Here is a 16,587-nt window from a genome sequence, read left to right as displayed (position 1 = left end):
AGCTCAAACGCATCAAACGAATGGAAACAAAACTGTCATAGAGTGGTGCTTTGAATCAACCAAGACATACGTTTATGATTCAGACATTATTTTTTTTTGCAATGAAAGACAAGGCTAACTTCTTATTACTGTCACATTCAAGTCAATACTTTTCTATCCTTTTTGTATGACACCGGATGTGACGTAGTATGTTTTGGTTGTATTACACCTTAAAAGCATTACGTGCATGTTTTTCATTATTTCTAATAAATGCAATTATGTCAAGGGCAGGTTTTCAGTCTCCGTTTATTTTCGACGAAAAAAAGAACTTCGTATCTAAAGAAAGTACACATGGTGTTAGATAATAAATATCATCAACAGGACAATTTTCAAACTAAAAGTGAAACAAATACATGTACATATCAGGCTAAACAATTTCTTGTTTATGGATTTATGACATTTAACATGTTAAATGAAACCAGTCTGGAGTAACTAATAATTTCCGAACACACACTGACAAACTTGTGTGATAATAGATATTGAACAATTATAGATAGAATTAGAAAAAGAGATAATAAACTAATTCTGAAGTAGTAAAGACTGTTTGTAACACTACTTTATGTGTTCAGATATTCATCTTGATGCTATTTATAGTTGATTTTACTGAATATTCTCCCTGGATATTTAGTGGTACATTTAACAGGGATACTTGATTCGTACTGTCTACATGTTTAGTTTTCCAGGATTTGTTTTTTGTTCGTCTCTCTCTCTCTCTCTCTTTTATATTTAAGCAACGCTGTTGGTTTTTTTTTTACTTGTCGAGTTTGTCCTTTGTATCATTTCACTTTTAATTTGCACAGTCGTATCTCTTTATGATCCATTTTGAAAATTAAGGCAGTCGTGTACCTTTTTGAGAATGAACAAAAAAGTATATTATTCAGACAGTCGTTTCAAACAAAAACGACATTAAAACAAATGCTCAAATCATACATTTAGTTAGTTCTTGCATCAGATAATAATCAAAGTTTAGAAATCGCTTGAGCAGAAAATGTCATTATCACAATGATAATTAGCTTTCAAATTTGTTTTTTTTTTCACCGAATCATACTAAAAAATGAACATACATTGCATATTGATCTGTAGTAAAGAGTTAAAATTGAACAGATCAGGAACATCGTTTATCAAAAAAAAAGTAGATAGTACTTTTCTATTTAGCCATCTCGGTGACTCATTAATGTTTCTCATATAGTTGCATTAACTACAGTCGAACCTCGTTGTGTCGAACTCGGATGTGTCAAAAACTCTGATGAGTCGAAGCAATCTCTAGGTCCCGTTGAAAATCCTGTTTGATTAATGCATAATTACCTCTGATGAGTCGAGCTCGGTTGATTCGAATACTCAGTCGAGTAAATTTTATAGTCTCGTCGATGTAAAATTAATGTAAATTGTCCCCGATGTCTTGATGCTCGAAAGTAAAAATTTTCGAAAGATGCAGAACTAATGATAAAAATACAAATCGGATGTATTTCGTAAGTAATCGTATCATTTTCAAAAAAAGATTAAAGCTGAGTAAACATACTTGTTTGTATAACAGTTAAATGACATGTTTATGGTGACCGGTAATTAACACTTTTGTTGATCGTCCAAGCGGAACATTAGTGTTTTCAACATATTTCAACTGAAATAAAAACGAAACGAGTTTAAATGACCCAAGCCAAGATTAAAAGAATCGTTATAATTAAAATTCATTTAATGACAACAAATAAAGGATTAAGACAATTATGATTAATGCATAATAATTTAATGTGAAGCAGACGTCCTTATCATAGACCGTTTAGAACTTGTTTTGTTCCACGAGTGATTTCCTTATATATAGTAACTGACCTTTGTAAATTTTTGTGTACAGTATTGATTTTATGTGTGCATGACTTGTTTCTGTAATTGTGTGTTTAATAATTACGAAGGACCAACAATAAATGGAAACAATCATAAAGTGTCATATAGAAAAAACACACTGTTCAAAGTATCTAGTTTACACATTTCTCGTACCGTATTTCATGCATTCGAAATTATGACGACAAACTCGACCTCGGATTAGCCGAACCTCTTATCAGTTACGGGCCTTTGGGCTGAGACATGTTCATGTTTGGCTGGACATGCAATCTCAGCAATACCACAACCAGCAATGACTGATCCACAAGCCCCGGCAACAGCAGTACCACAGACAGTTATACATGTTCCAAATGAAAAAAAAGCACAGATAGCACAACCTACAGTCGCCAAACCACAAGTAGCTCCAAGAGTACCGCAACTAATGTCCAATGCTTCTTTGTCACATGATCTCTTTTTTCTACTATGTGTCTGAGTCATTCCAACATGTGTGTAGTTATACTCCAGTGCATCTGCGATGACTTTCCCAAACTCATTCTTGGAAAATAGTTTGGTAATATCCCCCAAATCGTTGACAGTGTCCAGCAATTCTTTTGGCTCATATGGACATTTTGAGTACTTTGATGCACAGACTTTATGATCTTTGACGGAGTGTCCATTTGCAGCTGCATTTAAAACATGTTCAATAGTTGGATAGCCAGCTAATAATTTCTTGGCTTCTGCATATATCAAACTGTAACGATCTTGTCCCTTGTCAGTTGCAATTTTGTTCAGGAGACCTAAAGGGGTGCTCAACATTTTATTGCGTTCGGATTCTGGTAATGCAGCAAGTATACACATCAATTCTCCTACACATTCAGTAGTACGGTCGTGAAAATTGATTACTTTGTCTGCAATAGCAATCACAGTTTTTACATTTTGAAGCTTCTTCGAATCATTTGCCAATGTTGTTCCAGAGATAACCATTACAATGGCAAACCAACAATATATGGAATTCATCCCTCAATTATTTCTGCAATTTAAAGATTCAAATAAAGATATTTAAAGTTATAAATTACATTTATCCTGTTATAAACAAATCATATTTTCCTTCCAAGTCTATATTAGCTGTGTATATTCATGTTTGCGCTTTTTGTAAAGTTTGCTGTTGCAATCATATTTTTACGGAATATTTTATACGGTAGTTAAACATTAACAGGTATCCAAAAAGAATGGTCATTTACAATAAGCATTGGAATAGTTCTTTGTTGAATATCAGGTAGGATTCTCAATCTTAATTGGGAAATAAGCTTTATAAAAAAATCTTGGATGTTTTTGTTCTGTTGTAAACTCTTGTTTCTTTCTGTTTTCAATTGTTTCCAAACTAAAATGAAAGAACTAAATTGTTTCCTATAAGTTTGTCAATCAGAAGCAAACCAGAAGGTACTGAACATTGTAAAAAAACAACCACGAAACAATTCGTCTCTTTTTAGCCCAATTGAACAAAAGTCTACATCAATAGTGCATAATAATCATAGGAAAACATTTTGTAAAGATACCAACAAAATTTATTTTTTTTGACACCAAGGTTTGTTTTCTAAATATAATATATATTGCCCTTTTCACTGTCGTGTGTTTTTTATTGTATAATATAAAAAATATGCTTGACACACTTATTTGTCTATTAATATGCACTATGCATGTTGGCCTTTGATAAGCTGGTTCAGAAAAAGACAATGCTTAATGCATGTGTCTTTTAATGGTAATTCACTAACACCAACATATTTCTTAATTTGTTAATAATGTACTGTATACATACCTTTATTGTTTATTTCATTTACAATAACAAACTGAGATTACCATTTCATATTTTTTTTCATAATATCATATTTCCAACTAAAAAAGACGCCAGTTTTTTATTAATCTCATTTTTCAAAATAGAAAATTCGGAAATCAAGTTTGTTTGTCTTATTACTTATTGTTCTAAAAAGTACTTGACAACTGACTGTCTGTATTTTTCACGAAGATAAGACACATTTCTTCCAATTTTCAAAGATTAAAAATTTCTTACCAGCTTTTACAAATTAATTCACCCAATTTGCTTTTTAATATCTGAGATATTTTAGGATTTTCTACTAGTCCGCTTTCAGTTTTAATCCAAATTAACTTCTCGGTAACAATCCTGAATTGTTTTATTATTTGATCGTTGTTAAATGGTATCTATACATTAACAAAAAACTAGTCAAATCTGTAGGTACAATGTTCCACTTTTAGATTTTTCAGTTTGAAATAATTTTTATCCGTGATGCTTGAAGCGATTGAAAGTAACAAATAAAATATACCATATTAAGACCCCCTTTTCGTATGTGTTTATATTAGTGCTTCTTTTCACTTTATCTGTCTTTCCTTTACATATAAATTTAAACAACACGATTCAATTTCTTTGTTGTGATTTTACAAGCTTAAAAGATGTATTTTGGGAAAATTAATGACCCAATTTATTTACATTTTCCCCAATCCATATTCCTCCATTTCTGTTTATATTTTGTTTACATTAAGCCAGACAGAGAACCATATAAATTATTATCGTTGAAAAGAATGGATATTTTGGGATTTGATCTTTTTTTGTCTATTTGAATCTTTATTTCTTTGATGTAAATATTACTTCTTAGTCTTAATGCCATAATTTCGACTAAAAAAAGACCCCCCCCCCCAAAAAAAAAAAAAATAATAAGAAGATTAAAAACACCCTTGACGAATATTTGTACAGTAAAAATAAACCGATACCAACCCGTTGTTTAAAACAAGTTTATACTTTTAGTATAGAATGTTTGCACCTATCATGATTAATCAAATCAAAAAATGTTTCTGTCTATTAAAGATGAAATATGCTTTAATAAAATCTACAAAATGTATATCTCCATAATTTGATATGTTTTGACCTTTTAGGTAATATTTTAAATACTCAACATTAAATAACTTTAAATGTTTGAAAAATCCACATGTATTACGTTTATAATACTGTAAATTCAGAAATATTTGCGTGCATTTATTATTGCGATTTTTTTTCATTTTAGACTAAAATGAGATTTAAATTTTTCCGATATTGACAAAAATTCTGTTTAATTTATATAAAAAATTTCAAAATGTGAGTTTAAATTATTGCGATTATAAACCTGTCGCATTTTTTGCAATAATAAAAACAAGTAGACAGACAGTACCTGTGAATTGATTATTCCAGAAGGCTGTATTTGAATGCTCCAGAAGTCTGTAAGTTTACTGTTTGCGTCTATAGCTTTAAAGGGTCTATTTTATAGCCAGCTTTGTTTTGAAAATTGTTTTAATTTACGTGTGGGTCAAAGTCATGTACTTCAAGTCTCTTCAGTAATTGTCGTGTATCTTCCATACATTCTTAATGATATAATTTATAATGTCACAATTTTATGTCAAAACAGAATGAAATAAATTTCAGGGAAAACGTATGTCAGATTTCGAAAAATATTACGTATTATGGAATACTTACACACTTGAAACTGTTTATTTAAAATATAATCCTTCTTACAGAACCTGAGTAAATTCAAAAATGCATGTATATTGAATTTATAATTTACCCATATACTTCATTATTTGTGTGTGAAATAAACCATTCTAAATCGAACACCTGTCAATTCGAAACAGAAAGTCTTGTCGCACAGTGGTTTAGTTTGTGCATATTTTATTGCACATGCATTTACTTGATACTAAGGGTAAATTTATTGGCTTCATTGAAGAAGATTAAATGTCAATCACCTCGTAATCAACACTGAAGTTAGGGTATTTAAATGAAAATTGAAAATCAATATCGAAAGACAAAAAAAAAAAAACGTGGCATGAATAGAAAAAGACAAACGACAACCAACGACAACAATTAGAGTAAACTAAAGATAAGCAACAAAAACCCCAATAAAAACTGGAAGCGGATTGAAGTGCTTCAAAAAGAGTGAGCAGTTCCCGCCGTGTAATAATAAACTTCTTAATCATAAAAGTCATTTTACATTATGTAACATGTTATCAGTAAAGATACTTAGAATATTTGCACAACAGCATTTTGGAGATGCGCTTCCTAAGTTTGACAAACAACATCAAATGATGCATCAGTAAAAGGGGAATGCACGATACCGTGCCTAATCGATAGTTGCATAAATTATCAGATATGTATGCAGGAATAAGGTATGGAATAACATTTTTATGTTCAAATAGCTCGAAAACGTATTGTGTTGAATCCATTTTAAACGATGAATCCAATACAAATTAACGAACAAAACTCGTTAACGACAAATGTTAAAATCATTAGAGCCAGTATGTAAATCATCCGAGCCAGTATTGTAAATCATCCGAGCCAGTATGTAAATCATCCAAGCCAGTATGCAAATGTGTAAACGAATAGGTCAAAACATGTCAAGTTATTCAAAGATCAAACCAGAAACAGTACCTGCAAAAAAAGAATTGAGACAAACACTATATTTGGGTCATCTTAAAAGAAACTGCACACAAAATATAAATCAAAAATTCCAACAACACAGAAAGTTTGTGGAGAAAAAAGGGATTATTTCTTTTAAACAAAATAAGTTGTCGAATAAATCAGTTGATCAATGTTGTAGTCCTAAAATCGGTTTGACATGACATTTTGTCGATGTTTTATAATAAACTGATAAGTATAATTTCAAACAATAATGTCATGAATGACGAACTAGTAGATTAACATTTGTATACGTCAATCTGGTTGTTGTAGCATTTTGAAATAGGAATTGCGCCTTCTGACCCAGTAAAACTACAGGTGATGTATGCGTAGTATAGTCATCATTATCAAGGCATGTTCAGCTTTTTTTTTTTTTTATGTTTCTAAAATCGCAATTTTATGTCATTTTACTTAGTTTCCTTTGTTACCTATTCTGACATTGGACTCGGACTTCTTTTCAACTGAGTTTTAATATGCCCAATGCTGTGTGTTTGTTTTTTTCTACATTGGCTAGAAGTATATGGATAGGGTTGATATCTCACAAAACATGTTTAACCCCGCCGCATTTTTCCGCCTGTTCCAGGTCAGGAGCCTCTGGCGTTTCTTAGTCTTGTATGTTTTTTTTTTTATTTTAGTTCATTTATATGTTTTACAGTTTGGTGTGACGTCCATGTTCATTGAACTAGTACATATTTTGTTTAGGGGCCAGATGAAGCGTGTTTCCGGGTGCGAGATTTTCTCGCTGTGTTGAAGACCCATTGGTGGCCATTGGCTGTTTCTGCTCTTTGGTCGGGTTGTTGTCTCTTTGACACATTCCCTATTTCCATTATATGCAAAATTTTGTAATTATTGTTTTCTTTTCGTCGTTCGTGTTGCTTAAGGTGTTTACTGTTTTCGTTTGAGGTTTGTTCTATTCTATTGGGCCTTTTTTTGCTTTGTACCCAATCTTGCCACACCTAAATTTTCTTTTAAAAGCAAGTACCTATAATTTAATTATAGTTGTGTTGATTGATGAGGAGCCAAAATAGAATACATGTACCTGTGTTTGCGCTAAGGCCCAATAAATATTTTGCCTGGCTAAATTTATTGCGCACGTAGTTGTTTTGAACACTTAACATATATCATGTCAATATGATTAATATATTTACTTCCTAAAATAACCCTTTGTGTATTCTGCACATGAGCTGACTAAACGAAAATGGAAAATTTATATCAAGATGTTTGAAAACACTCCAGAAGCACCTGCGTTATTAATGTTTTTTGTTTGTTTAATTCATTCTTTAGTTTTCTATGCAAAATTTGGTAATTAATGGGTTTTTTTTCCTACGTTAGTGTTGCTCAATGTGTTTACTCTTTTCTTTTTAGGTTTGTTCTAATTGCAACCTTGGCAACCCTTTTTTTTTGTAAATTTGAACATTCAATATTTGATATCTGTGGTTTTCGGTCATACGTGAAAATGAGTGTATTAAATAACAGTTTGATTAACAATGTGACCGGTCCTTCGTGTACTTTTAGATGTGATATTAAGACCAAATTTTTTCTTGCTGGAATATGGCTAATGTATGTCAATGATATTTTTGTTTCAATGTGAACTTGCAATTTTAGAAAGTGACATTATAGGAGGATCTGTTTTTGGAGTTCAATAAAATTTCGTATTGTTTTACATTTGTCATTTCGGAGCCTTTTATAGCTGAATATGCGTTATGGGCTTTGTTCATTGTTGAAGGCCGTACGGAGACCTATAGTTGTTAATTTCTGTGTCATTTGGTCTCTTTTTGATAGTTGTCTCATTTGCAATCATACCACCTCTTCATGTTTAATAACGATAAAAACTGAATAGCAGAGTCCTGCCTTTGGAGAGATACATACAGAATGTGTCATGGTTGATCATTTTTGTAAACGCTAAACCTACCATCTAACCTGGGAGAGAAGTGTATCAGCACAATATAAGACCAAAAATATAATAAAAAAAACAGAAATTAACAACTATAGGCCTCCGTACAGCCTTCAACAATGAACAAATCCCCATACCGCATATTCAGCTATAAAAGGCCAATGACAAATTTAATACAATTCGGACGAGAAAAGTAACGGCCTAATTTATGTACAAAATAATGAACGAAAAACAAATATGTAACACAGCAGTTCATAGTTGTTATAACAGTCAAGGAAAATAGGAAATACCATGATATTGTAAACTTGCATACTTTTATCAACAAAGACAACCAGTTGTTTTCAAATAGTCCGTTTCTATGTATGTTGGCGTTTGTTTTTGTAGCAATTCAGTGTTTTTGTTGTTCCGTTGAGTTCCTCTTATAGTTGATGTGTGTCCCTTGGTTTTGGTTTGTGACCCGGATTTGTTTCAGTTAAATCGATTTATGACCATTGAACAGTGGTATAATTTATTAAGATCTGGTATCAAAGTTACCTTTATTTATTAAGATCTGGTATCAAAGTTGCGGTGTCTTTCTTAAACGCCTCTGGTTAAATCGGACATGGGAGATAACAACTTGTGTCTTTAACAGAAATTGAAAGTAAGAAAACCCATTATTATTAAAGTCAAAATTTAAAAATAGAAATGTGTATAACAAACTCTTATTTCCCTATTCTGTTTACGTTCCTTTATTTTAAAATCCGTTAAAACAAAATGCATTGTATTGATATTTTATCTTTCACGTCTTTAAATGTTTCAAACGCAGAACTTAAATTCATTTCATGTGTTTTGTTTGATGAATATTATATTGGCCCTATTTGTAAACTTTTACCAATAGTGTAACAGAAAAAAGGACGTTCATGTTTTATATATTAGTTATTATTATCAAATTAGAATTAAATGTTTTCATTGTTGTTCCTTTTTTCTGTCGAAAAATATGTTTTGATATATCTAACTTTTGTTTTCTCGAAAGTACTATAACGTGATTTTTTAAATATTGTTTTGAGTTATTTTGTCCTGATTTTTTAGTGTTTGATTTTTGATGAATCAATAATATTCAATATCTGTAAATCGAAAATTGACTTTCCCGTCGTCCTGACATTTTTAGAACTATAACAAACATATACAATGATTTTGTACCATTACCATTTCATGTTACTCTTTAGTTTGTAACTACTCTTTAAACAAATCTTTACACGATATACTTGCAACAAGATGATGAGAAATAAATAACTAAAAGTCATTGAAACAATTTTACTTTAAAGATGTTAGTGAAAAAGGAATCAATGAAATACCGAACTCCAAGGCAAATTTAAAAAAGATGAAGTCCATTAAAACTGACATTATCAAACGCTTTAAAGAAGATCATAAAGAAGATGAATTCCCGAGTTTATCTTTAAAATTAGAAGTGAAACATAAATTTGTTATTTCTACAACCGATGTTTAATATTTAGTAGATATTAGTCATGTTCAATCACATATTTCAAAAATCAAGAAATCCACATAAATAGAAAGTGTTTAGCATTGCAACCTTTAAAACAAAATGTAAAATGGCAGAAATGAGCTACAGCTTATGCCAACAATGAATATGGTTCATGAATATTCCATCCTTTGTGCCTGTGCTAAGTAGTTTTATGCAAACAGCGTTTCAATTTAAAAGCAGTATTTGTAAAAACATATATATTGTGTAATTGTCAAACAAATCAAAGTACTTAATACTTAAACTTTTGTAAAGATAATTTCATGTCGGGTTATTTATCTTAGTCCTGCAATCAGGCACCTATTGTACAAATAACAGGTTTACAAATACATTTTTGCTTTATTTGTACTTGTACAAATAAAGTCTCCTGTTACCCCACTTCCATGTTGAGCAAATGGTAATGTGAATATTTCTTTTTGCGTAAGAGTTCATTTTGGGTCCTCTTCGCGGTCCGCATTGCAAACTATGTCGATTTCTTTGAAAAATTAGAGACAATGATTTAGATGTCGAGAGCCTCGCTTTTCGCCATGTTTCTAAAAATACAAAGAAATTTTATATTTTCCGACAATGTACATATATTGTATATTTATTACATGTTTAAAGTGATAATGAGTGTAATGTACAATAAATAATCAATATATGTGTTACTATTTTATCAGTTTACGACATATCTTATAATAAAATTGAGAATGGAAATTGGGAATATGTCAAAGAGACAACAACCCGACCAAAGAGCAGACAACAGCCGAAGGCCACCAATGGGTCTTCAACGCAGCGAGAAAATCCCGCACCCGGAGGTGGTCCTCAGCTGGCCCCTAAATAAAATTGTGTACTAGTTCAATGAAAATGGACGTCACACTAAACTCCAAACCATAAAAAATGAACTAAAATTAAAAAACATACAAATAACAAAGGCCAGAAGCTCCTGACTTGGGACAGGCACAAAAATGCGGCAGGGTTAAACATATTTTGTGAGATCTGAACCCTCCCCCTATACCTCTAGCCAATGTAGAATAATGAAACACATAGCAATAAGCACAGTAAAAATTCAGTTCAAAAGAAGTCCTAGTCCGATGTCAGAATAGGTAACAAAAGAAACAAAGCAAAATTACAATGATACACAAATGAACAAAGGACTACTAGCAGTTACTGACATGCCAGTTCCAGACCTCAATTAAACTGATTGAAAGATTATGTCTTCATCATGTGAAAATCAAGAACAATTCCTCCCGTTAGGGGTTTTGTATCATACCATCATAAAATATATGAGAAGAACATAACCCGTATCATGCCAACAACTGGTTTTAGAATAAATGTGTTTATTTCCGATGCAGAGACCCTATGAATGAATCAATACTAATACCAAAATATGCTATCCTTAATGACTTGACAACAGTATCGAAATTATATCCTTTCCGAATAAGTCTGTTTAAAGGTTTGGTTAGCTTTTGAGGTGAATGCCGACATTTTTGTGCTTTGTAAAGAATATTACCATAAAATATTGGATGTGAAATACCTGAACGTATAAGATGTCTACATGTTGATTTATATTTACGAATGGTGTCCTTGTACCGATGATAAAATTTAGTAAATGTTTTGACTAGTTTGTGATATCGAAAACCCTGGTGTAATAATTTTTTCAGTAATACAGACATTTCTTTCGTTGAAATCAAATACGTTGTTACATACACGAGCGAGTCGAACAAGTTGAGATATATAAACACAATAAGATGGCGACAAGGGAACGTCAACGTCTAAAAATGGATAATTAACAATAGGAAATGAAACATAATCTCTTTTATCATAAATTGTGGTATGAATGCATGTGTCGGTCAATTACGGATTCATTTTCAATTTATAAAATTATGCACTACCCGTATGTGTCCGTATGTATACGCCTGCCAACGCTATACATTACCCGCTAATGTGTCCGTATGTATACGCCTTTCTAATGTTATGCATAACTCGTTAATGTGTCCTCGTGTATACGTCTTGATATGCACTACCCGTAAATCTGTCCGTATGTACACGCCTTTTGTTACGCTTTGCATTTCGTGTTAATGTGTCCGTGCGTATACGTCTTGATAAAGTTATGTATTTCCAGTTAAACACAAATTAACAGAGCTTTTTCGAATGTGAACATTAATATGCGCACGCGTCAATGAAAATGGCAGAAAAAATTTGAATGGTGAACATTTTTAACTTTATTTGGGATTTATTGCAAACTAGAGACAGAAAAAATTGAAAAAAAAATTTTTTTTAGTGATAAAACTATTCTGGAATGCCTAGAGGAGTGCCTAGATAAAAGAGGAAACGTCCACAACGAAATTCTAGAAAAAATGTGAATGGTTCTTCGTCATCAGACCAGACGAGTTTCCTCGATAAATGAAAATGTACGAAGGTAAATAACAAGTACAGTTTTCAAATGAATACAACTCAAGTAGTAGTGTCAATCAAAACTATACGATGACCAATCAACAATACACCGACCCAAAGGCTAGTTCGCCGATAGAATATCAACCTATTCAAACATATCAACCGTACCCCCATCACCTTTAGCTCACGTAATGCACCCGCCTAATACACAGGGGATAGAACTTTCACTTAAAGAACTCTGTCACAGGATGGCCAACATAGAAACAAAATTAACAACACTTAATAAAATAGAGTCCCGGTTGAACAAAATGGAAGCGAAATTTAGTTCTGTGGATAAAGAAATTATAGACTTTAAAAAGCGCATAAGCACTTTAAAACAAAGTGTACAATATTTGTCAGATGCACACGACGATCTAAAAGGGGTGATACTGTCAATTCTGTTTTAGAATTGACGAAAAGTGAAAACATAGAAGTTCGTGATAAACTTATGGCTATTGAATCCCGAAATCTAAGGCAAAATGTGTAATTTTTTTTAACTTGATGAAACTAGTGAAAGCGAGGAAGGACCTGAGGGGATGCAACGGGACCAAAATTGAATGAAAACTGTATTAACAAAATTTTGGAGTTCTGTGAATACAACTTCAAAATAGAAAATGCAAAAGACAACATTATTTTGGAAAAAGCATACATGTACCGTTTAGGAAAAAGGAAAAATGACACAACCAAAGCAAGACCGCTTGTTGTGAAATTCAGAGAATTCGAGGATCTTGAAATGATTTGCAGTATCTCAAATCGATTAAAAGGCAGCAAATTCGGTATAAGCCCACATTATCCAAAAAGAGGTTTTAGAAAGAAAAAAATTGGTACCCATTATGTTTAAGGAAAAAAAAAACAAGAAAGCTTATATTGTTAAAAAAAAAGAACGTTACAAATAACATTTCATTGGACTAATTTGAATGTTGGAATGAGTGATACTCCGGAAACCATTTTTGAGAAACTAGATCTTACGTTTACTGAAAAAGAACTTGATTCGTGCATCAAAAAATTAAAAAGAGACAAGTCCACTGGTTAGGATGATTTAAGGAACGAGTATATTGTTTTTGGGGTAAAACTTTATTGAAACCTGTTCTTTGCAAACTTTTCAATAACATTTTATGTTCCGGAAATTTTCCACAAATATGGGCGAAATGAATTTTAAGGAAATCCTGATGATCCTGGAAACTACAAAGGTATTTCATTGGTATCACATCTAGGAAAACTATTTACGTCGTTGATTAATTAAAGATTTATAACGTGGTGCAAGATTAACAACTCTCTGACAGATGCAGAATTTGGATTCCGTCCTGGATACGGCACTTCTGCTGCCATCTTCTATCTTCATTCTTTGATTTCTAAGTCGTTAAGAAAGGGTAAACGCTTGTACTGTTGTTTCATCGATTATATTTCAGCCTTTTCATGTAAAGTTGTGGTTTAGACTAATTAGATGTGGAGTTACTGGTAAACTTCTTACTGTAATTAAATCTATGTATTCAAAATTAAAAACTTGTATAAAGTGTAATTGAAAAAGTTTTTTTTTTTTATTTAATTCTAGCTTGATGCAAGAGGAATCTTTATCTCTATTATTATACTCATTGTATGTTAATGAAATGGAAGTAGAGCTAAAAAGAAATGACTGTCAGTCATATGAATTGAAATCTTTAAATTTATTTTTACTTATGTACGCAGACGACGCTGTTCTATTTAGCGAGAACATAGATGATTTGCAAAATATGATAAATACTGTAAACTCTTCTTCAAAAGGAATATGGTTTATATATCAATATGTCAAAACTAAAGTAGTCCTGTTTAGAAATAGAGGTAGTGTAAAAAGTCATAAAAAATGGGTTTTAAATAATAACCAACTTAATATATGTAACATTTTTTGTATATTTAGGTATCCTTACTAATTATAATGGTAGCTTATTACATATACAAAATATGTTAGCCAATCAAGGTAGAAAGGCTGTTTTTGCTTTATGTAGTAAAATTGTACATGATTATTATAACTGTGAAACGTTACTGTCCTTATTTGATACTTTTGTATCTATTATTCTTAATTATAGCTGTAAAGTGTGGGTTAATCATAAAGCTGATGATATAGAGAAAGTACATTTGTATTTTTTAAAACGAATTCTGAAGATTCGAAAAACCGCTGTTAATAACAAGGTTTTATGTGAATTGGGACGTTACCCAATGTATTGTGAAAGACAAAGAAAAATGATTCAGTTTTGGTTTAAATTATTAAATACTGATAACTGTATATTAAAAACATGTTATGAAGCTATGTTGGAGAGTTCATTAAAAAACCCAAAGAAAAATTGAATTGGGCATGTTCAGCATGTTAAGTCAGAGATATTTTATGTAAATATGGTTTTCATGATGTATGGATAAACCAAAGCGTAAATAATGTTGATATATTTATACATGAGCTAAAACAACGAATGAAAGATACCTTCATCACTGATGTTAGTGCGTTTTAACAATTCATCCAAATGTATACTTTATAGATGTATATATGACCCCGATATATTACAATTTTATTTAGATAGACCTGTTTATCAAATATATAAACCTTATATATTTAAATATCGTTTCTCTGCCCTTAACCCAGTATCGAGACAGGCAGATATTACAATATAGATAGAGAAAATAGATTATTTACTTTGTGCAATAGCAAAATGTTTGAAGACGAATACCATTTTATTTTAAAATGTAATAGACATGATAGAAACAGTGATGTAAGAAAACAATATATTAAGAAATATTATTGGCAAAAACCATCCACTTTTAAACTTATACAGTTGTTATCAGTCCACAATGATTTAGGTAAATTTTTGTCCAACATCGAAAAAATCCGTTGTACGTACATTTTGTAGTTGTATTACTTATTTAACATATAAATTTATTGTCATTTATGACGCCACATGTGTATTTTGTATTATTATTGTTATCAATATTACACTGATGCATTTAAAAGTTTGATGTAAAAATGAATATTCTATAAACTGTATTGCTTATGAATAAAATATTATTATATACATGTATCATTAATAAAGACCCTCCTTGCATTATTATGCCTGCAATATATACATGTATAATTAATAAGAACCTCCTTGCATTAGTATACCTACAATATATATACATGTATCATTAATAAAAAAACTCCCTTGCATTAGTATGTCTGCAATATATACATGTATCATTAGTAAAGAACCTCCTTGCATAAGTATGCCTGCAATATATACATGTAACATTAGTATAGAACCTCCTTGCATTAGTATGCTTGCAATATATACATATATCATTAGTAAAGAACCTCCTTGCATAAGTATGCCTGCAATATATACATATATCATTAATAAAGACCCTCCTTACATTAGTATGATTACAGTATATACATGTATCATTAATAAAGAACCTCCTTGCATTAGTATGCCTGCAATGTATTATACATGCATCATTAATAAAGAACCTCCTTGCATTAGTATGCCTGCATTAAATACATGTATCATTAATAAAGACCCTCCTTGCAGTAGTATGCCTACAATATATACATGTATCATTAATACAGACTTTTCTTTCATTAGTATGGCTGCAATATATACATGTATCATTAATAAAGAACCTCCTTGCATTAGTATGCCTACAATATGAAACATATCATCAATAAAGACCCACTTTGCATTAGTATGCCTGCAATATATTATACATGCATCATTAATAAATAACCTCCTTGTATTAGTCAAAAGTCTTAAGATATATGATTTATTGCCATATCTGTTTGTTTTACGATATATTTATATATTAATAAATATATATATATGGCAGTCAGCAGGGTTTAAGAACATCTGTTTTTCGACCTGCTAGTCAAATGCGTTTTGTTAAAATATACTTTTTTACTTGTTTGGTATTTTGGAAAATGTTGTTTGTGCTGTATTTAGACCTCTCTACCAAGAAATTTGTTTTGCATGCACACGTATAGAAATTGCGGTTTTTATCCAACGCTATCATAGGTTTGAACGTTGTTGTCAATTTAGACTTGTTTATATATTTATATATGCAGGACTCGGAGGAGCGATGGGGACGCTGAAGTGCGATGGTCATGCTGAAGTGCAATGGTCCGCGCCGAAGTACGATGGTCCTTTCGCTGAAGTGCGATGGTTTGACATGACGTTTGATTATTGTGACGTTTTCTATTTCAACGTTACTTTAACCCTTTCACTGCTAAACAAATTGTAATCAAACCCATTCAACAACATGGATTCGCAGGCAGGAGGATACGATTTTATAGATGAAGGTTTAATGCGAACAAAGGAAAGGAAAAACAAAGTCACTCACGATTCAAGTCCAGGACAGTTTTGAGCATTGGAAGTGGAGGTTGTAAAACTAAATCAGGCAACAAATCATAAAAGA

General features: G+C 31.4%; 1 protein-coding gene across 1 annotated transcript; it reads right to left on the bottom strand.

The window, feature by feature from the left end:
- Window positions 1-1,711: 1,711 nt before the first annotated feature.
- Window positions 1,712-5,168, bottom strand: LOC127711485 (mytilin-1-like). Its single transcript, XM_052217555.1, has 2 exons — window positions 5,070-5,168; window positions 1,712-2,881 (listed from the first exon to the last, which is right to left on the bottom strand). The coding sequence occupies exon 2, from the start codon at window positions 2,866-2,868 to the stop codon at window positions 2,074-2,076; it is 795 nt and encodes a 264-aa protein (XP_052073515.1). The 5' UTR covers window positions 2,869-2,881; window positions 5,070-5,168; the 3' UTR covers window positions 1,712-2,073.
- Between the last annotated feature and the right edge of the window lie 11,419 nt (window positions 5,169-16,587).

Source organism: Mytilus californianus, unplaced genomic scaffold, assembly GCF_021869535.1.
Source record: "Mytilus californianus isolate M0D057914Y unplaced genomic scaffold, xbMytCali1.0.p SCAF_8, whole genome shotgun sequence".
Taxonomy (NCBI): Eukaryota; Metazoa; Mollusca; class Bivalvia; order Mytilida; family Mytilidae; genus Mytilus; species Mytilus californianus.
The sequence above is the reverse complement of the archived record's forward strand: the minus strand, read 5'-3'. Positions and strand labels throughout refer to the sequence as shown.